Here is a 22,752-nt window from a genome sequence, read left to right as displayed (position 1 = left end):
TTGGGTTGCTTTCACATTTTGACAATTGTGAGTAATGCTGCTATGAACATGGGTATGCAAATATTTGTTTGAGTCTTTGTTTTTTTTTTTAATTTTTTTATGTTTATTTATTTATTTATTGAGAGGGAGAGAGAGAGACAGTGTGTGAGAGAGAGGGAAAGAGAGACAGAGAGAGAGAGCAAGCCAGGAATGGGAAGATAGAGATAAAGATATTCCAAGCCGGATCTATGCCCAGCACAGAGCCTGACATGGGGTTCAATCTCATGACCATGAGATCACGACCTGAGCTGAAATCAAGAGTCAGATGCTCACCAAGTGAGCCACCCATGCACCCCAACATTATAAAATTTTAATAAGTGATTACTAACACTATGAAAAGAGCTCTCATAGGTTATTTTTTGAAGTGTAGGTGGAGGATAAGCAAAAACATGGTATTTAGGAAGAAGAAAGTATTCCTGGGGCAGGACGAGATACCGCTAGATGTTTTGTGCAGAGAGATAACAGGCATAAGAACTAATCTATGTTTATGACTCCTGACACACAGGAACAGGAGCACATGCTCAGTTACACTCCAAGCATAATACCCATAGTGTAGGAAACACAAAATGAGGGTCCACAGGGACAGTTGCCAGTTAGCAGAAGAGAAGGCCCACACCCAGGACCTGCACGTATTTATGGTAAGCTATCTGCCATAGCAATCAGCCACAAGAAGGACCCCTAATCCCAATTCATGGAGGATGGGTTGCAGAGGGGCAGCCTGCTCCCCTGAGTGAGGCAGGTACTGACAATCATGCTAGGCATAGGTGGGGAGCCAACCATACTACACATTTTAACAGGAACTCCTTACATAAAATTACAAACAAGAATGGAGAAGGGATAGAACTTCCTGAGTGTCTTACCAGACTTCCACTTTTGGGAACACCAGCGGGTCATAGCTAAACATTAGAAAGAAAATAAATAAATCCCTGTCAGAATTGCCCTCGTTTGGCAGTCAATTTGCTCTTTGGTTCCAAACAACTCTAATGTCTCCTCAGATCTCACTACACACCAGACTTTCAGAACCAGGCACTCTCTGAACTCTGCATCTGAAGAAGGACCATGACTTCCTGGTGTGGCTCTGTCACAAGGTGAGACTTGCAAGTGGGTTTTCAAGAGCCTGCTTTGACTGTCAGCAAGGAAGGCGTGGCATACCCTCCCTTGTCTGCCTTGGCTCATTCTTGGGGTTGCCAAATTTAAAATACTCAAGAATAGTGCTTGAAATATTGAAATCTCTTTTCCTTGTATTTAAAGAAGGGAGGTAGGGGCGCCTGGGTGGCGCAGTCGGTTAAGCGTCCGACTTCAGCCAGGTCACGATCTCGCGGTCCCTGAGTTCGAGCCCCGCGTCAGGCTCTGGGCTGATGGCTCAGAGCCTGGAGCCTGTTTCCGATTCTGTGTCTCCCTCTCTCTCTGCCCCTCCCCCGTTCATGCTCTGTCTCTCTCTGTCCCAAAAATAAATAAACGTTGAAAAAAAAAAAATTTAAAGAAGGGAGGTAGACAGCAATACTCCTCTGTGTGTCCTTATGTGAAGTACACCCTTTCTATTGGGATCCTCAGCCCTGCTTCATCTGATAGGAGCCATCCTGAAGTCACCTGTATGTCATGGGTGTGATGACCCACGTGGCCATCTTGGGCATTCACTTGGTGGATGTTTTGCAGCTCCAGCAGCACTGTTTATTTTATTTGTTTGTTTTGGGGGACTTGGGGGGCCTGGAAAGTATGACACAAGAACGAAGTTCACATGCCTTAGATGGTCACTCTTAGACTGATGAAAAAAACATGATGAAAAGCCTTGACATGTATTCTCAGTGTGGGACAGTCTCTGTCAAAGCTGCAGAGTTAGTACACATAGGCCTGAGCCTCATGGGGCCCTGACCTATCAGCAAGGCTGGAGAGGAAACAGGAAACTCACTCGATGTCCCCTCAGAGCTGCTGGGGTTCAGAGCCATTGTGCACCATGGCCAGATGCAGTCCCCAACACAGGGTCAGGATTCCAGATAATTTTCCACAGAGAAGCCACTGCAACCACTTATACCCAAAAGCCGAGGAATCACAGGCTCTCAGCTCATATACAAAGTGGAATTCAGGAAGAGAAAGAAGCTAGTAAAACAACTCTATTTATCTTGGCTGCACATACCAAAGTATGGACTTCTGTTTACATAAATGACTGATGAGCTCAAATTAGAGTAATATTCTAATAATCCTCTCCTGTTTTATTAAGTTTCTGTGTCCCTGCATGGGTCTTCTTAAAATTCATGGCTATATCCCAAAGTGTAATGGATCACCCAAGATTGCCAAGAACATTTTTGCATTTCTCTGTGTGTGGATTATTTGCTAAAGCCAGCAAGCAGTGTATTGTGTGTCATGTATTAATCTTTTGTCATTTAGGTTTGAAAAGCGAGATACAGAGTCAAAAATCTCTAAAACCCAAAATCAATCCCTTTAACATGATTAAATTACAGACTAGGAAATATTAATTTCTGTGGTAAAAAATCTATTTTGCCTGGGGTGACATAGAAGGCAGCTCTGATGAAAGTACAGGAGGCAAACCACAGGACAGCTTGTCGCTTTCCGAGCAGTTTTTCTCATCCTTCTCTCAGCCAGGGTTGACCCCATCCTCCAGCCAGAATGGGTGAAAAAGGGTAAGAACCTGTGTTCAGTTCAGTAGAGAATCTGGGGCTTGTATACTGGTTTAAATAAGAACTGAGCGGTGAGGTTGGGGGCAGGGTAGCTCCGAAATCAAGAGATTTCGGCTCAGGTCATGATCTCACCATTCGTGAGATCAAGTCCCACACTGATCTCTGTACTGATAAAGCAGAGACTGCTTAGGATTCTCTCTCTCTTCCTCTATCTCTCTCAAAATAAATAAATAAACATTTTTTTTAAGTTTAAAAAAATAAAAAAAGAACTGAGGATGACAGGTGGTTCTTGACCTTTTTACCTAAATGTTGATTTGAGAGACTTGACATATAAACATACATGGAATCGTAGTGTAAGACAAAATTAAAACAAACAAAAAAGAGCTGAAGAAGCTGAAAATCATAATAACAAAGAAAACCCAAGAGTCACCTGACATCCACTCTGAGATGTCAAGACCCACTGTGTGTGGAATGGGCACAGAGCTCAAGAGCTTAAACAGTGAATGGTCCTCCTGGCAGAGTGGGAGGGCCACCATGTACCAGTCAGGACTGGGCATGGTTAAGGAGCTTTACTTTGGTTTCATTATGCTGTCCAGTGTCTTTATTGTGTCATAGACTTTCCTGTGGAGGTCTCCAGCTGTGTTTCTATTAATGAGGACAGGAGGAAAGCAACACTTTTATAAGTATCTTGAAAACACTCTGTCACTATTGTTTTTTCCAAAACACTTCAAGTTAGATGTGAACTAAGTTCAAATTGTTCAAAGAAGGTTTAGTACTTTTAAACAACAACAACAAAAAAAAACAAAACAGGTTGTGATGATGTTAAAACTGGCTAGGGTGAGATCAAAAAGGAACTGGAAAATGCAGATTCTTCTGGCAAAGACACTAGAACTTGTGTAATGGTCCATGTGACAGAGAGGCCGACCCTGGGCAGCACAGAGGTGGCACTCGTGGAGATGTTTTCCATTCTAAGATCAAAGTACAAAGTCTGGGAAGGAGGTGACCAGGCACTGTTATCTTCCTTGTGGCTTTACTCAGATGACCAAAAGCCATCATTTCGTTAAAAACAAAAGTAAATAAATAATTAGTGGAGAAAAAGTTGATTTCATAATCTATGGATGGGCCCCAGTGTGAGAACCCAAGTGTGAGAAGCCCTGTGACATAGGATTTGCTTCAATGGCAGGATGGACACTGAAGTAAAGTCTTTGTATCTTTGAGAACAAGTCTGAATTCAGAGTTTATTTAGTAGAGACACAAAAAATGCAGAATGAAGGTGAAACTGAGTGGTAGAATTGGGGCCAGCACACTGCCAGGGGCTTGGGCAAAAGGCCCATGGAGCTCTCCCTCCTTGGACATACAGATAAGGAGGTGAGGGTAGGCATAGCCAGCCTGCCTCCCTAGACAATGAGAGTCAGGGATCCTAGGACTTCTCTGCACTCACTTCTTTACCCATAGTCTCATCCTTGCTTTTCTCTCTGTTCACCTTTCTCTCTGCCTACTGCCCCCCAGCTCATCTTTGGCCTTTCTTGGCCTAATCTGCTTGCAGCTGTAGTAGAGGTACTCTGTCAATTAGACATGTGGCCACTGCAGACTTATAATCAGGATTTTATTTTCCACTCATTTCACAGTTACAAGCACAGAAACAAATTGCTTATAATATCTTAGCTCCTATAACCATTTCCTCCCTGCTACATATTTTATTCATTTTTGAGAGAGGATCAGGCTATATTTGTGATCTTTCTATTTCCTCTTTCTGTCAATTTTTGTTGCATGTATTTTAAAGCTCTGTTATGAGGTGTACACTATTCAGGATTGTTACATCCTCCTAAGAAACTGACTTTTTATCATTATGTGATGTCCCTTTATATGTCTCAAAGTCTACTGATAGTAATCTAATGACATCACCTTTCCTTTTTAAAAAAAAATTCTTTGTTATCATATTTGTATTTTCTTTTTATAATTTTTAAATGTTTATTTATTCTTGAGACAGAGACAGAGCATGAACAGGGGAGGGGCAGAGAGAGAGGGAGACACAGAATCTGAAACAGTCTCCAGGCTCTGAGCTGTCAGCACAGAGCCCGATGCAGGGCTCGAACCCATGAATTGTGAGATCATGACCTGAGCTGAAGTCAGACGCCCAACCAACTGAGCCACCCAGGCACCCCTCCTTTTATAATTTTGTAATGTGTTTTTTAAATTTTTGAGAGAGAGACAGAGCATGAGCAGGAGAGGGGCAGACAGAGAGGGACACACAGGATCTGAAGCAGGCTCCAGGCTCTGAACTGTCAACACAGAGCCCCACATGGGGATCGAACTCATGAAATCATGAGCCGAAGTTGGACACTCAACAGACTGAGCCACCCAGGTGCCCCTCATATTTGTATTTTCAACCTATCTGTGTCTTTATACTTCAAATACATAGAGTTGAATCTTATTCTTTATCAAGTCTGAAAATCTTTGTCTTTTAATTGTAGTTTTTAGCTCCCTTACATTTGTGTAATTATTGATATGGTTGACTTAAGTCTATCATCTTGTTACTTGTTTTTGATTTATCTGTTCTTTTTTGTGTCTGTTCCTCTTAGCTTTGTATAGAGAGGGGTATGAATCAAATAGTTTTTATATTTCCAATCTACTGTCTACTTTTTTACAGTTAAAATTCTTTGTATTGTAATTGTTTTATGTTTATTCTCAATGGACTATGGGTGCATGATTTTTTGTATAATTCTTATTTCAAATATCGTATTGTTCTAGGGACTGCCAGAGTGGGGAACCCTGATTTCTAGTTAGGCAAATATGGTCATGGTGTCAAGGAGGTTCAATATAAAGTGAGAATAAAACTAGGGACTCTCATCTCCAATGTAGAGACAGCAAGCTCTTATAAGGAGAGCTAGAGTACACCAGAGGGTCAAATAGAGTTTACAAAGACAAAGTGAAACCGAAAGAGTGACTTTATTCTTCTAGTGATGCCTGACATGGACAGCTCAACTAATTTTTGATAAAAATGGTAATTATTGAACAAGTCATTCTGAAGAATTACAGATGCTACCCTCAGGGAACTAATAATCTATGAAAGGAGAACCAGGCATTTATGGTAATGTTGGAGCACAGGGACAAAACTGATGCAGATCATAAAGAAAGACTCTGGGTCTTGGGAGTGAAAGAGGGGAGAGAGCATTTCTGGCTGAGAAGAGACATCAGGAAAGGCATCCAGGAGAGGTGACACTGGCAGATGTGGGTCAGTGATGATGGAGTGCTGCAAGCCCAGAAGCCACAATGTGGCCACTTGGGGGATTGGCAGACCAAAGTGCCAGTCTGTTTTTTTTGTTTTTTTGTTTTTTTTTTAATGACTAAAGAAGCTTAGTTCTGCTTGTAGACAATAAATTCAAGACAATAGGGGACACTTATGATACAGAAGTGTACTGAGACAATTAAACTCTTCCACTGTAGTTGTGATTTCATATAAATATTTTGATGTTTACTTAAGAATGGCTTAAGTAGACCATTTCCATGAAAATTAGTTCCTAATTTGGGAGCTGTTTTAGTTCAGAATCATCTGAGACTGAGATTACTGGACAGCAGGTCTCCCGGGAAATGAAAGAAGAAGGACTGGGCAGAGGGAATCAGTGAACTATGATGAAGTTGTAACAGAGGTCTTGGCTGATCCCATAGGGAGTTTTGGAGCTTGGTTGGCCCGTCAAAGCTGCTCAGGCCTTGGTACATCCACATAAAACAAGATGTGGGTTGAAACCAGGGAGAAAATATGAGCTTGGGAAGGTAGTCTTTTTAGCTGAGGGCATTTATGGAGAGGTACCTATCAGAAAGCTGTTAGAACCAACACTGCCTGGAGCTGGGGAGTAAGTGCTGCTATCATAAGAGGACCTGGAGGGTCTTGGTGGCATAGCATCTATGACAACAGCTCAGATTGTTTTTACCTTTTATTTTTTTTTAAACCAGTGGCCTATCCTAAAAGAGTAGAATTCTAGAATGAAGAGGAGTTTATTAATTATTTTACTTGGACTATGTTTCAACCAGGAAAAGTACACCATAGAGGAGGTAACATTTGTGCATCCATGGTCTCTGTGGCTCAGCCAAGACAAGAATTCCAATTTTATGATACTCTATCTAGTTTCCACTGCTATATCATACTGTTTTTCAATGATAAGGATCCAAAAACAAATGGAAATGGACATATGAAACAATAGGTCCAATGGATCCAATAGACATGTCCACAAGTGTCAAATTAAGTTAGAGACTCTTTTAGTATGGTTTTAATAGCACAAAGTACCCATTACCCCCAAGGCCTGTATATACTGTGTGACAGGGCTTGTATTCTAGTTCAGAAAATATGTATTTAGAGTATAATATGTGCCAGAGTTTGTACTAGGACTTGATTACTTGCAATTAAACTATAATAAATGGTTTCTAAATCTGGCATCACAAAGGAGCTCTTTTATTATGTTCCCTCAATGGACTCAATACTGTTATTAATAAAATCCATATGTAACAGTCTATCAAAAATTCAAGTAAAAACTAGGTATATTTAATGTGACACTGAAATTTGCAGCCTTATCCCTGGGAAGTATCCTTTTTTTTTTTTTTAAAAGTAGGCTTCATGCCCAGCATGGACCCCATTGTGGGCTTGAACTCATGATATTGAGGTCAAACCTGACCTGAGATCATGAGTCAGATGCCTACTGAATTGAGCCACCCAGGTGCCCCAGAAATATACGTTGTCTAATAGGATTTCTGAGATATTGGAAATAACTTATTTTTTCCTCTTGTTCTGTTGCCAAGTCGGCAACTATTCCTTTTTTTTTTCAGTTCGAATAATTTCTCTTTATTTTTTACTTTTTTAAAAATTAATAACTTGTTTATTTTTTAATTTACATCCCAGTTAGTTAGTATATGGTGCAACAATGATTTCAGGAGTAGATTCCTTAGTGCCCCTTACACATTTATCCCATCCCCCTTCCCACAACCCCTCCCGTAACCCTCAGTTTGTTTTCCATATTTATGAGTCTCTTGTATTTTGTCCCCCTCCCTGTTTTTATATTATTTTTGCTTTCCTTCCCTTATGTTCATCTGTTTTGTATCTTAAAGTCCTCATATGAGTGAAGTCATATGATGTTTGTCTTTCTTTGATTGACTAATTTCGATTAGCATAATACCCTCTAGTTCCATCCACATAGTTGCAAATGTCAAGATTTCATTCTTTTTGATTGTCAAGTAATATTCCATTGTGTGTGTGTGTGTGTGTGTGTGTGTGTGTGTGTGTGTGTGTAGCACATCTTCTTTATCCATTCATCCATCGATGAACAGTTGGGCTCTTTTCATATTTTGGCTATTGTCGATAGTGCTGCTATAAACATTGGGGTGCCTGTGCTCCTTCAAAACAGCACACCTGTATCCCTTGGATAAATACCTAGTAGTGCAATTGCTGGGTCATAGGGTAGTTCTATTTTTAGTTTTTTGAGGAAACTCCATACTGTTTTCCAGAGTGGCTGCATTAGTTTGCATTCCCACCAGCAGTGCAAAAGAAATCCTCTTTCCCTGTGTCCTCACCAACATCTGTTGCCTGAGTTGTTAATATTAGCCATTCTGACAGGTGTGAGGTGATATCTCATCGTGATTTTGATTTGGATTTCTCTGATTATGAGTGATGTTGAGCATTTTTTCATGTGTTGCCTGGCCATCTGGATATCTTCTTTGGAAAAGTGTCTATTCATGTTTTTTGCCCATTTCTTCACTGGATTATTTGTTTTTTGTGTGTTGAGTTTGATACTTTCTCTATAGATTTTGTATACTAACCTTTTATCTGATATTTCATTTGCAAATATCTTCTCCCACTCTGTCAGTTGCCTTTTAGTTTTTCTGATTGTTTCCTTCTCTGTGCAGAAGATTTTTATTTTGATGAGGTCCCAGTAGTTCATTTTGGCTTTTGTTTCCCTCGCCTCCAGAGACGTGTTGAGTAAGAAGTTGCTGTGGCCAAAGACAAAGAGGTTTTTGCCTGCTTTCTTCTCGAGGATTTTGATGACTTCCCATCATACATTTAGGTCTTTCATTCATTTTGAGTTTATTTTTGTTTATGGTGTGGGAAAGTGGTCCAGGTTCATTTGTCTGCATGTCCTCGTCCAGTTTTCCCAGCACCATTTGCTGAAGTGACTGTCTTTTTTCCATTGGATTTTTTTTCCTGCTTTGTCAAAGATTAGTTGGCCATATGTTTGTGGGTCCATTTCTGGGTTCTCTATTCTGTTCCATTGATCTGAGTGTCTGTTTTTGTGCCAGTACCATACCGTTTTGATTATTACAGCTTTGTAATACAGCTTTAAGTCTGCGATTGTGATGCCTCCTGCTTTGGTTTTTTTTCAAGATTGCTTTGGCTATTCGGGGTATTTTTGGGGGTGTTATTTTGTTAGGTATTGCACTGAATATGTAGATTGCTTTGGGTAGTATTGACATTTTAACCATTTGTTCTTCCTATCCAGGAGCATGGAATATTTTTCCATTTTGGGGGGTCTTCTTCAATTTCTTTCATAAACTTTCTATAGTTTTCATTATATAGATTTTTCACCTCTTTGGTTAGGTTTATGGATATTTTATGGTTTTTGGTGCAATTGCAAGTGGGATCGATTCGTTGATTTCTCTTTCTGTTGCTTCATTATTGGTGTATAGAAATGCAACTTATTTCTGTGCATTGATTTTATATCCTGCAACTTTGCTGAATTCATGGATCAGTTGGAATCTTTTGGGTTTTCCATATAGAATATCATGACATCTGCGACGAGTGAAAGCTTGACCTCCTCCTGGCTGATTTGGAAGCCTTTCATTTCTTTGTGTTGTCTGATTGCTGAGGCTAAGACTTCGAATACTATGTTGAATAACAGTGGTGAGAGTGGACATCCCTGTCTTGCTCCTGACCTTAGGGGGAAAGCTCTGTTTTTCCCCATTGAGGATGGTCTTAACAGAGGGTCTTTTATATATGGCTTTTATGATCTTGAGGTATTATCCTTCTGTCCATACTTTCTTGAGGGTTTTTATCAACAAAAGATGCTGTATTTTGTCAAATGCTTTCTCTGAATATATTGAGAGAATCATGTGGTTCTTGTCTTTTCTTTTGTTGATGTGATGTATCACATTGATTGTTTTGTGGATATTGAACCACAATACCTGGCCCTGCATCCCAGGTATAAATGCCACTTGGTTGTGGTGAATAATTCTTTTAATGTTTTGTTGGATATATTTGGCTAGTATCTTTTTGAGGATTTTTGCATCCATGTTCATTAGGGAAATTGGTCTATACTTCTCCCTTTTAGTGGGATCTTTGTGTGGATTTGGAATCAAGGTAATGCTGGCTTCATAGAAAGAGTTTGGAAGTTTTCCTTCTATTGCTATGTTTTGGAATATTGTCAAAAGAATAGGTGTTGACTCTTCTTTAAATGTTTGGTAGAATTCCCCTGGAAACCCATCTGGCTCCGGACTCTCATTTTTTGGGAGATTTTTGATTACTAATTTGCTTTCTTTACTAGTTATGGGTATGTTTAAATTTTCTATTTCTTCCTGGTTCAGATTTGGTAGTTTATATGTTTCTAGGAATTTGTCCATTTCTTCCAGATTGACCAATTATTGGTATATAATTGTTCATAATATTCTCTTATTATCATTTGTATTTTTGCAGTGTTGATTGTGATGTCTCCTCTTTCATTCTTGATTTCATTTAATTTGGTTATTTCTTGTTTCTTTTTGATAAAACTGGCTAAGGGTTTATCAATTTTGTTAATTCTTTCAAAGAGCTAGCTATTGGTTTCATTGAGCTGTTCTACTGGTTTATTTTGGTTTCAATAGCATTGATTTCTGTTCTAATCTTTATTATTTCCTGTCTTCTGCAGGTTTGGGGTTTTATTTGCTGTTCCTTTTCCTGCTCTTTAAGGTGTAAAGTTATGTTGTGTATCTGAGACCTTTTTTCCTTATTTAGGAAGGCCTGGATTGCTATGTACTTCCCTCTTATGACTGCCTTTGCTGCATCCCAGAGTTTTGGGGCTGTGGTGTTATTTTCATTGGCTTCCATGTAGTTTTTAATTTATTCTTTAACTTCTTGGTTAGCCCATTCATTCTTTAGTAGGATGTTCTTTGGTCTGCAATTATTTGTTGTGTTTCCATTTTTTTTTCCTTGTAGTTGACTTTGAGTTTCATAGCATTGTGGTCTGAAAATATGCAAGTATGATCTCGATCTTTTCGTACTTGCTGAGAGCTGATTTGTGTCCCACTATGTGATCTATTCTGGAGAATGTTCCATGCACACTCGAGAAGAATATGTATTCTGCTGCTTTAGGATGAAATGTTCTGAATACATCTGTTAAGTCCATTCCATCCAGTGTCATTCAAAACCATTGTTTTGTTGTTGATTTTATGTTTAGATGATCTGTCCATTGTTGTAAGTGGGGTGTTGAAGGCCCCTGCTATTATAGTATTATCAATGAGTTTCTATATGTTTGTGATTAATAGATATATATGTTTGGGTTCTACCGCACTTGGAGCATAAATGTTTACAATTGTTAGATCTTCTTGGTGGATACACCCCTTAATTATATAATGCCCTTCATCTCTTGTTACAGTCTTGATTTTAAAATCTAGTTTGTCTGATATAAGTATGGCTACTCCGGCTTTCTTCTGGCTACCATTCGCACGATAGATAGTTCTCCCTCCCTTTACTTTCAATCTGAAGGTGTCCTTAGGTCTAAAATGGGTCTTTTGTAAACAGCATATAGATGGATCTTGTTTTCTTATCGATTCTGTTACCTTATGTCTTTTGATTGGAGCATTTAGTCCACTGACATTTAGAGTGAGTACAGAAAGATAAGAATTTATTGCCATTATGTTGACTATAGAGTTGGAGTTTCTGGTGGTGTTCTCTGGTCCTTTCTAGTCTTTGTTGCTTTTGGTCTTTTTCGTTTTGTCTTTTCTCTCCTCAAAGAATCCTCTTTAAACTTTCTTCTTTCTTTCTTTTTTTCTTTCTTTCTTTCTTTCTTTCTTTCTTTCTTTCTTTCTTTTACTGTGTATATATTTATTTGCCATATATATGGCAAATATATACATTTATTTACCATATATATATATATATACCTGTAATTTATACAGAAAAATAGTAAACTTTTTACTCTGTCCCCAGGAATTTATTTTGTTATATTAAATATAATTTATTGTCAAATTGGTTTCCATACAACACCAGTGCTCATCCCAACAGGTGCCCTCCTCAATGCCCATCATCCACCTTCCCCTCTCCCCCACCCCTCATCAACCTTCAGTTTGTTCTCAGTATTTAAGAGTCTTATGGTTTGCCTCCCTCCCTCTCTGTAACTTTTTTCCCCCTTCCCCTCCCCCATCTTCTTCTTTTAAGTTTCTCAGGGTCCACATGAGTGAAAACATATAGTATCTGTCTTTCTCTGCTTAAACTTTCTTACAGGGCTGGTTTAGTGGTCACGAACTCCTTTATCTTTTGTTTGTCTGGGAAACTTTTAATCTCTCCTATTTTGAATGACAGTCTTGCTGGATAAAGAATTCTTGGCTGCATATTTTTCTGATTTAGCAAATTGAATATATTCTGCCACTCCTTTCTGGCCTGCCAAGTTTCTGTGGATAGGTCTGCTGTGAATTTGATCTGTCTTCCCTTGTAGGTTAAGGACTTTTTTTCTTACTGCCTTCATGATTCTTTAATTGCCTGAGTATTTTGTGAATTTGACTATGATATGCTTTGTTGATGGTCATTTTTGTTGAATCTAATGGTTTTTGTTGAATCTAATTCAACGGTTTTGTTGAATCTCTGTGCTTCCTGGATTTTGATGTCTGTGTCTTTCCTTAGGTTATGGAAGTTCTCCACTGTGATTTGCTCACATAAACCTTCTACCCCTTTTTCTGTGTCCCCTATGATTCGGATGTCATTCCTTTTTAAGGAGTCACTGAGTTCTCTGATTCATATATCGTGCTCTTTTGCCTTAGATTCCTTCTCTTTTGCTGCTTCATTATACTGCGTATATTTGTCCTCTATATCACTGATTCTCTGCTCTGCTTCATTCATCCTTGCCGCTATGGCATCTATTTGAGATTGCATCTCAGTTATAGCATTTTAAATTTCGCCCTGACTAGATTTTACTTCTTTTGTCTCTACAGAAAGGGATTCTATGCTTTTTCAACCCCATCTAGTATTCTTATTATCATGATTCTAAATTCTGGTTCAGATATCTTGCTTGTATCTGTGTTAAGTCCCTGGATTTCATTTCTTCCTTTTCTTTTTTTTGGAGGGGGTGAATTCCTTCATTTCATCATTTTGGAGGAAGAAAAAGAATCAAGAATATAAAATAAATAAATAAATATTTAAAAATTTAAACAACACACACACACACACACACACACACACAAAACAAATAAATGATGCTAGATCCTAGGTGTTGTTTAGTCTGTTTGTTGAAAAAGCTTGATAGACTAGAGTAAAAAGGGAAAGAAAAGAAAAGGGAAAAAAAGGAAACAAAAAAGAAAAACACTTGAAAATTTAAAAAAATGAATATAATAGAATAAAATGAAATGAAAGTAAATAGAATTAAAAAACATTTACAATGAAGTACAAAATATAGTAAAAAATTTAAAAACATTTTTAATGAAAACGTAAATAAAATAAAAATATTTTTTTTCTTACTGTATTCAAGAATTAAAAAAAAGAAAAAAAATTGAATAGATGGACTAGTGAACAGAATGAAATATGATTGAAATTACATCTAGTTTCTCCTGGAAATCAAACTCTGAAACGCTTTATAGTCTGCAAACCAAGCAGGTGGAGAGACTTTTGGTGTTCCTCTAGTCATGGTTGGCACAGAGAGGCTTGGTGTAATGGCTCCATTCTCCACTAGTTGGAGCTGCTTAGTTTACTGAGGTGGATTTTTGTGGCACGTGTACACATGTATGCACATGCGTGAGAGGGCTGAAACTGTCATAACCTAGCTACCCAGTCTTTTGTATCAGAACTCTGTGCTCTTGCCCACCAGCAATCAAGCACCCCTCCTTTGTACCTGGCTTCCATCCACTCCCCGCTTCTACACTGTCTACGACCAAACCGTCTGCCTGCCAGGAGGCACCTCCCTTTTTATCTCCAATGAGGCTGTGTTTCCAAACTCCTAACTTCTGAGGGCCCTACAGCTTTGACCCACTCACACCCTTGGGGTAGGGTCTCACCAAGCAATGGCTGGGTGCCAGCCCCACCCTAGGAATGTTCATGCGACCCTGCTGCTGATGTCCAGAGACAGTGGCTGGGTGCAGCCTGCCCCAGAAAAATTCATGTGTTTGTGTAGCAGCAGCATTTCAGGATTATGGTAAATCACAACACACATCTGGCACCAGGCTTCACCCTTAATGTCCTTATTCCAACACCAGCAAATGTGGCTGTTCTCTGGGATCACTGGGAGCTTTGACTGTAGGGAGACCACACAGCCTATACCAAATGCCCTCTCAGCAGGGGAACTGTCCCTGTGTGGCCCAAGGACCCCTCAGACCTCACTGTCTGCTCCTGGGGATTTGCCCTTCCTATCAGAGCTCCACCAGGTATTGAGCTGTGGAGTTTCAGACTCTGTGCTCCCCTGTTTATGGAGACTTAATGGTATTTAAACCCTCTCCTTTTTCCTTTCTCCCTTTCTAAGTCTCTTACAGGTGTTTCCACTTTCTTTCTCTCCAGCTGCTTTCAGGGGAGTGCTTTTCCTGTACTCTCCCCAATCACTGGCCTCTCTCTGGAAGCAAAAAATAGATCCCTACCCTCCGTGGCTCTCTTCCTTCGTTCTCTCTGTGCCATGTACCTGCCAAGTTCTGTGGTTCAAGTTGTGCAGATTGTTGTGTTAATCCTCAGGTAAGTCTTCTAGGTGTGCAAGCTGGTTTGGTGTTGATCTAGCTGCATTTCAGGGATGAGAGAGGCAAAACAAAACAAAACAAAACAACTTCCATGCTCTTCTGTCATCTTGACCCCACCCCTGGTATTTTAATTTTTGTTAGTGTTGGTGACTTAGATCTTTTCCTTCCCCCATTATGCTCTATAGGGTTTGTTTTCCTCATAGTCAATTTATTGCTTCTTATTATTAGCCCTGAGCACTATTTAATTCAGATTTTTTAGGCATATAAGCATATCATGTGTAAGTAAGTAATGATAATTTGGTCTCTAATTCCAATACCCATTCTTCTCAAAACTTCATGTCTTATTGCATTAACCAGAAATTCCAGAAAATATTAAACAAAACTGGTTTATAATAAGCAACTCTCCTTTAGCTCTTATTTTAACAAGAATGCCTTCAGTATTTTCACTATTAACATTTACTTAGGTTCATCAGACATTCTAAGAGCTAGGTTCTAAAACATTTTTTTAAATGTTTATTTATTTTTGAGAGAGAGCCAGAGTGCAAATGGGGTTGGGGCAGAGAGAGAAGGAGACACAGAATCCAAAGCAGGCTCCAGGCTCTGAGCTGTCAGCACAGAGCCCAATGCAGGGCTCATACTCACCAACTGCGAGATCATGACCCGAGCCAAAGTCGGAGGCTTAACCGACTGAGCCACCAAGGTGTCCCTGAGAGCTAGGTTCCATATGCTAGTGGTAAGAATACAAGGTGAAGAGGACATAAGATGAGGCCTCCAAGAAATTAAAACTGATTTAGGGTTTGAAGTAGGCATTGTGTATAATGTCAAATGGTTAATTTTGCCATTTTGTCACTAGGGGAAGAAGTCGCCTTAGAAAGCCAGATTTCTTATTTAGATTTGTAATTAGGATTGGGTGACATATATTTCCCAGTGATTTTTTTGAGATAATCATGCAGTTCAATCTATACCATGTTCATTTTGAGATCAAACTTGTGATGGATTATCATTGTAGGCTTCTATTAATGTTCATCTTCCTACAGAGCAGTGGACAATGCCCTTTACAATGTTTATTTCTCTGAAATGGTTTTGGTATGCATATTCCCAAAGCCACTTCCTGGATCATATCATTTTCCAAGAGGAACTATCTATGGAGGAGAAAAGTCCTTGGGAAAGGTCAATTGTGAGTGCAGGAAAATCTGGAAGCTGGAGCATTCTGAACTCTGATAATCAGGGAAATGTGCATATAGTTCTTCTTGTGCTTTGTGCTAACAACCATTACCCTAACTCAGGAAGCACAGTGTTGTGCATCTTCCTAAGTTCCTTTTGTACGTGTTGCTATGAGAACAGATGAGGCACCCTTAGGCATGCAGGGGGAGGATTGAGACAGTATCACCTCCCGTTCTTCTGGCTGCTGAAACTCTTTCCACTCCTCATTCTCTCTCCCCGCTCTAACAGGACCCAGATATTCCTCTGAGAGTCCACTCATGCAATTCAGGTTCTTGGAAGGAAGCTGACTTCTCTTCCAGCTCTAGCCAGAAGCTCCACTCATTCCTCCTCACTTTGACAGCAACTGCAACCTGTGCAGCTTGAGCTGAAGAAACCCAGAACTCTGGGAGAATGTGGAGAGCAACAGCCTCTCTTCTGCACAGTGGGATGGCTCCAGCCATGTCATCAATATGAACAGAATCAGCCTTAAGACAAAACTGACCTCAGAAAGCTCAGGGCAGGAGGAATGGTGTAAAGCCCCAGGTCTGAGGTGCTGAGTTCAATGGTCCTAAAGCCCAATGTGTCTCTGGCCTTGTAGACATTGAACCCTGCCTTTTATTTCTATATAACTAGATGGGGTGCATCTTCTATCTTGTTCAATGAGCCACACACAATGGATAACCAGCCATTCTTCCTGGTATGCTGTGCTCAGGAACTGCTTGCTCCTGAGATCCTCCACACTTTTTGTGCCTTGCTGTTCTTAGGGACACCCAGCCACAAGACACCTAAGCAAGGGTCACATGATGCTCACTTCACATCCCTAGGCTGAACAGAGCAACTGACTCACAACTGATGGCAAAGTGCAAAGAGAAGTCTCTGAAGAGGAAATGATATATCATTAATGATCTTGGATATTTAATTTTTTTTCCTCCTTTTCCCACTGTTTAGAGTAAGAGAAATAATGACTTGTAAGATAAATGCCTAAAGATACACACTTAAAAAGCCTTGTCCCTTGGAAGGAAGGATCTGGTAGGTGCTGATAGCCTGGTGCAGGGAGCCATGGAATAAACCTAGTGTTACAGTGTGCAGCTTTCATGACACCCTGCTGTATCCTGCATGGTGTCTAAAAGTGTCCTGTGGTACTTAGAACATGTTGTTAGGTCACATATTCATAACTTCACACAACAGTGGCAACAGGACATATTCTCTTTGCAAAGTGAAAGTTTTTATTGCTTGTTATGATTTTGACAGGCAAAACCCTACATAGGGACTGTAATACCTACAATACCAATAAAGTGATCTTTATAGAATGCCTGAGTAGACTTCAACGTTAGGATGAACTCCACACATGCATTCTCTCTTTCCTTTTTCTGGGTGAAGCGGAGCCCAGCTCTCCCAGGTTGGTGGAGGCAGGGCAAAGGAACAAGGACAAAGACAGAGAACCTGCATTCTTGTCCCATCATGTCCCCTCACTACTGGCCATACCCACCTGGGATTCACTGAGCTCACACACACATTTTCAAGTGGGGAAAACCAAGGTCATGCATGTTGAAGAAATTCAATCATATTGCATTTTCTTATAAAATGAGATGAAAAAATAAATCTAAACACACTTTTCAAGTGTTTCTTTTCTTTAAATTTTTATATATGTTAAATCTCTTATTTTCCTTTTCAACATATTCTACTTAGAACTTTTAAAAAATAAATTTTCTTTTTGGTACCTTTCATTTCCTGTGTTAGCCTTGGAAACATAAAATACATCTCACTAGAACTCTTCTGTGCAAAATAATAAACATAAATAATATTAACATCTAAGTTATATAAAAAGAGGCCATTTCAAGGTTTTCACTGCTACTGCCATCAGCTGTGGTCCCTGGAAGATGCTCCTAGAAATAGTTGGTGGTCTGCCCATTTAAGCCACACAGATCCTGGTCTGGCTGAGGCGGGTTAGGCAAAAATTCACTGTCCCTCTTGTCCATCTGTAAACTACTTCGAGAGAACTGTAAGACACTTCCTAGCCCATTGACCAGCGAGAGGGGGGAAATCCAGTTGAATGAGCTGAAGTTGGGCAGGTTGAAAATGGACGACAGGGAGGCTGCCCTGCTGGTGCTGGTGGGTTTCATCTTGGAGTCCCCAGGACACCCTTCCAGGATAGCCTCCCTTGGCATGGAGGACCCGGGGGACTGACTGCTCAGTCCTTCTAGCAGAATGTCCTCCCTTAAGGGCATATTCATGTCAACCACACTGGGCTCCCCACGAGCTTCTGGGGAGCAGGCTGGCCGCTGCATATGCCAAGATGCCTGTGAGATGCAGTCCCGGGAGAGGGATCCAGAGGTACTGATTCTCCTCTGTTCAGACGATTCAGTTCTGGGTTCTCCTGGGAGGTGTCCCTGAGCAAAGGTCTCTTTGGGAGCAATGAGTTTCTTGGGGGACCTCTTGGCCATCTGGCGCCCCAGCTGAAGTTGGGTGGGGAAAAGGCTCCCCTGCATGGCTTTGAAAAACAATCTGGAAAGAGCATATAAAAAACAGTTATCCGTGGATAGAGCTTTTGAGTTTTCTGAGACTTGCACAATGTAAAAACACTGAGAATGTTTATATATTCTGAGATATATAAAGCCTGAGAATGCTACAGAGCTCACTTAGGACTTGAGGGACACTGTCTCTTATACCTACCTGGGAAGCAATGCAGCAACAGGTGCTATGAGACAAGTCAAGTAAAATACGGGGTCGCCCAGTAATGTTTGCATAGTCCAATAAGGATTGGATGGAGGATAACACGTTGCACAAGAAGCATTGTAAATCAAAGCCACAGTGAAAAATAAAAGGATACTGAAGCCACAAGCTATCCAGTTGAGCCAGGTCTAAGGGGAAAAGAGAAAGACAGGACTTTTATTTCAATAAAAATGCACTGGTCAACTGTGAGCGGGTAGCTGTTCTAAGGGTTTAGCAAAAACACAGGTCTTTGGCACAGACAGCCAGGAGGCCTTGATGAGGCTGCCTTCAGCATCTATGGACCAGCCTGGACACAGGGAGATGGAAGTCAGGGATATGAATGAAAGGAGAGGGGGAAAGGGGGTGGGACATGAGGTAGAGGAGGAGGGGAAAGAGGGCAGGAAGGAGCTTAATGCTGCCCAGGTGAAGTATTTGTGTCAGGATGCAGCAGTTCCCACACCAGGGGCTCCATACATGTGGCAGGCCCACATATTTGTTTTCCTTATCCACAGTGAGGCTAGCTTTGTAGTAACCTGTCTGCTCAGAAACCTTCTAGATGTCATGGAATCTGCCTGGGAGTGTGGGGCCCGCAGCATCAGCACCCTTTGGGATCATGTCCACAGCACTTACCCAGGTCTTGGTTTCAATACCAAGGTGCAAGAGGAAGGTGAACAGCGCGATTGCTGTTATGGGGGTCCCCCAGGTAAACACATCTGTGTCTGAGTCATAGTAGGCCTGAAAGACAGCAGTGTCCTGTGTCTGTGGGTCACTGGATGAAGCTGATTAAGAAAGACTGCCAGGTGTCAACTTACCAGGTAAGGAATGAAAAAGCAAACCAGGCTCTGGAAAGCAGCATCAGCCATGTTTAACCAGAAGGTACGTGGCCGATATTCCTGAGACACAAAAACAATCACAGATTACAGGGAAGTGTACATCTCTTCAAATGATGTTTTCCAGTAGCTACAGGGCCTGTAGATATCACCCTAGGGCAATTTGCTAATTCAGGACTTTTGGTGCTTGAGGTCCCAGAGGGCTGAGGAAAAAACACAACGCAAACATCTGCAGAGGCATCCAACTGAGTCAATCACTGAGAGTATCTGTATACAAGACCAGCTACAGTAGTTCTAGGCCAACAATAGACAGATAAAACCATTTTCTAAAGCCTATGGGGAGCATTTTCCTAGGGTAGACACAGCAGCTCAAATTCTGGACATCTTGCTCCAATTTGAGTCCTTCTACTCCTACTTTGTCAGGGTTTTGCACCCTTTGTTGGTGGGTCTTTTAGAATGTTTCTTAAAAGTGTCTTTTAAAATTAGATCATGGATGTATTTAATGTTAAAATAAAAAAGCTGTACACTGGGGCACCTGGGTGACTCAGTCAGTTAAGCGTCCAACTTCGGCTCAGGTCATGATCTCATGGTTCGTGAGTTTGAGCCCCATGTCAGGCTCTGAGAGCCTGGAGCCTGCTTTAGAGTCTGTGTCTCCCTCTCTCTCTGCCCCTCCCCTGCTGGTGCTGTCTCTCTTTCTCTCTCAAAAATAAATAAACATTTAAAAAAATTAAATAAAAAAGAGCTGTACACTGAGGGCAAAAATGACCTTGATGTGGACTGATCAAGCTTTCATTAACTGGGTAACAAAATGTGTACTGGACTCTGAGTTCCTGAGCAACTGGGGCTGGTACTGGCTTGCAGGAAATGTAGACTGGACTGAATGAGCATTTACTGAGCAGTTAAGAAAGTGCTGGTTAGGACCTTCCTTCAGTTCCCTAGTTCCACAGGACAAACTCCCTGTGTCTGGTTCCCTAGGCCAGCCTCAGCTGAGGCTGAGCTGAGGATAAGAGGCCCAGCTGAGCACAGGAATTTCTCCACTGACAGGCAACTAGCAAAGGCCCTCCTCATTGGTCAGACCCTCAGTAGCTCCTACCCTGCAGCCCAACCCCCTCTCCCCCTCCCCACCCCCCCAGCTGCCTAAGAGGGAACTCAGTGTCAATGAGGGTGATCAGGGGAGTCAACTCAAAAGTAAACAAGTTCTAAATTAGAGACTGTTGTAGTTGTAAGAGATAGGGAGGATACATATGCATACATATGATGATTCCAACTAGCAAAGAGAAGCACTTAGAGGGCCTGAGTTATTTATTTTTATATGAAATTTATTGTCAAATTGGTTTCCATACAACACCCAGTGCTCATCCCAACAGATGACCTCCTCAATGCCCATCACCCACCTTCCCTTCCCCCCAAACCCCCATCAACCCTCAGTTTGTTCTCAGTATTTAAGAGTCTCTTATAGTTTGCCTCCTTCCCTTTCTGTAACTTTTTTCCCCCCTTCCCCTTCCCCCTGGTTGAGTTTCTCAGGACCCACATATGAGTGAAAACATATGGTATCTGTCTTTCTCTGCCTGACTTATTTCACTTAGCATAACACTATCCAGTTCCATCCACATTGCTACAAATGGCCAGATTTCATTCTTTCTCATTGCCAAGTAGTATTCCATTGTATATATAAACCACATCGTCTTTATCCATTTGTCAGTTGATGGACATTTAGGTTCTTTCTGTAATTTTAGAGGGCTTTAAATGATGGGAGGACTAGCTGGTAATCAGCAGTCAATCTATGTGGTGTATTGATGTAAACATGTATTTATATTTGTTTGAATTCACTTATTCTCTCAATGTTTTCCCCATGGGTTTATCTTCTGGTTAAGTCCCATTCAAAATAATCACACTGTGGATGGGGGTTAGGAGGTTGTTTTAGAAAAATCCCTGCTCTGGGGCATCTGGGTGGTTCAGTGGGTTGTGTCTGACTTCGCCTTAGGTCACAATCTCATGGTTTGTGGGTTTGAGCCCTGCATTGAGCTCTGTGCTGACAGCTCAGAGCCTGGAGCCTGCTTCAGATTCTGTGTCTCCCTCTCCCTCTGTCCCTCCCCTGCTTGTGTTGTCTCTCTCAAAGATAAATAAATGTTTTAAAAAATAGATTAAAAAAAAAGAAAAATCCCTGCTCAGGAGTCAGCCACCTGGCCCTGACTTCAACTCCAAGTGGATTTTCCTTGAGTTCCTGGAGATTCTTGGTGTAGAGACAGTTTTCACCTCACTATACTTTTTCTTTAAAGCTCCCTCTTTTTTTTTTTTTTTTTTTTTTTTAGCTTTATTGAGGTAAATTGATACACAAAACCTGCACACATTTAATATATACATCTTGATGGGTTTGGGCATATGCATACACCAGTATACTGTCACTCCAACCAATAACCTCACTCTACTTAATGTACGGCACAATCAAGTAGATAGAATCCATTTTTTCATCCCACTGGTCATTTTTCACAATTTTAACAATTTCTCCCAGGGTGTCTAGTTAAAGGGAGGTGTGAAGACTTGCACTTTCTGTAAGGTGAACATGGAGAGTGGGAGGGCCAAGATAGGAAGTGGGTACAGGAAGGGTCCCTCACCTCCATGTTCTGACCACTCTTGTAGAGCTGTGGTTCAGTCAGCAGTACATCAGCTGGCACATCCTTGTCCAGCACCCCAGTCACAAGCTGGGGAAGTGACGAGAAGAGCAAATTAAAGAAGATCAGATACCACTGGTCAATCATAGCAGATGCAGAGAAGCCACAGTAAAACTGGAACCAGAACAGGAGGCCCACAAACATCTGAAATCAAGAAAGGAAGAATGGGGGTAAGAAATTCTTAGCTGTCCCTGCAGATTCTCATCCAAGGGATCTAAGAGTTTTGCAAAATTTGACTAACAAGATTAAACTTATTGACAACAATTTCCTCCAAAGATAGCCGTAACACTGTTGCTCTCTGTCTCTCCCTCCTCATTTCCTTGAGTATGAAGGACCAGCAATGGGAGATGAGAATTCCCAAGCAGAGCCCATGGAGAGAGGACACTGGTACCAGCCTGTGAGAAATGCAGATTGGATGGAACAAGCATTTACTGAGCACTTATGAAAGTGCTGGTTAGGCCTTTCCTGACAGTCCCTTAACTCCACAGGACAAATTCCTTATATCTTGTTCCTAAGGCCAGCCGAGATAAAGTACAGCTGAGTAGAAGAATTCCTCATAAAGGTCCAGCAGGGTCTAGGGTTGCTCACATTTCAAAAGGGTCAGCTGTGTTCTTCACCCATGGCAGCTTCTTCCCTAGCACCTCTCCTCTGTGATAGTAAACTAAACCTACTTGTGTACATCCCAGATCTTGCCACTGTCTTTAGTCACAAACATTTTCTGATGAAGAACAGTGGGAAATTATTGCTTCCCATGGCAAAGAGGACACACAGGAA

The 22,752-nt window shown here is 41.0% G+C and overlaps 1 protein-coding gene across 3 annotated transcripts in view; it reads right to left on the bottom strand.

Annotated features, from left to right (window-relative positions):
- Positions 1 to 16,967: 16,967 nt before the first annotated feature.
- Positions 16,968 to 22,752, bottom strand: part of ATP10A (ATPase phospholipid transporting 10A (putative)) — a 194,172-nt gene continuing 188,387 nt past the window's right edge. For 2 of the 3 annotated variants that reach the window (XM_086711332.1, XM_086711334.1), the window contains 5 exons: positions 21,922 to 22,122; positions 19,289 to 19,369; positions 19,107 to 19,211; positions 18,438 to 18,625; positions 16,968 to 18,269 (listed from right to left, as the gene is read on the bottom strand). In XM_086711332.1, the coding sequence (XP_086567458.1) occupies positions 17,651 to 18,269; positions 18,438 to 18,625; positions 19,107 to 19,211; positions 19,289 to 19,369; positions 21,922 to 22,122 (1,194 nt within the window). In that variant the 3' untranslated portion in view covers positions 16,968 to 17,650. The remainder of the gene's footprint in view (positions 18,270 to 18,437; positions 18,626 to 19,106; positions 19,212 to 19,288; positions 19,370 to 21,921; positions 22,123 to 22,752) is intronic. The other variant, XM_086711333.1, reaches the window with a different exon arrangement.

The sequence above is a fragment of the Puma concolor genome, chromosome B3 (assembly GCF_028749965.1).
Source record: "Puma concolor isolate L17-30 chromosome B3, mPumCon1.1.hap2, whole genome shotgun sequence".
Classification (NCBI taxonomy): Eukaryota; Metazoa; Chordata; class Mammalia; order Carnivora; family Felidae; genus Puma; species Puma concolor.
Note: the sequence above shows the minus strand (reverse complement) of the source record. Positions and strands in the feature narration are given on the sequence as shown.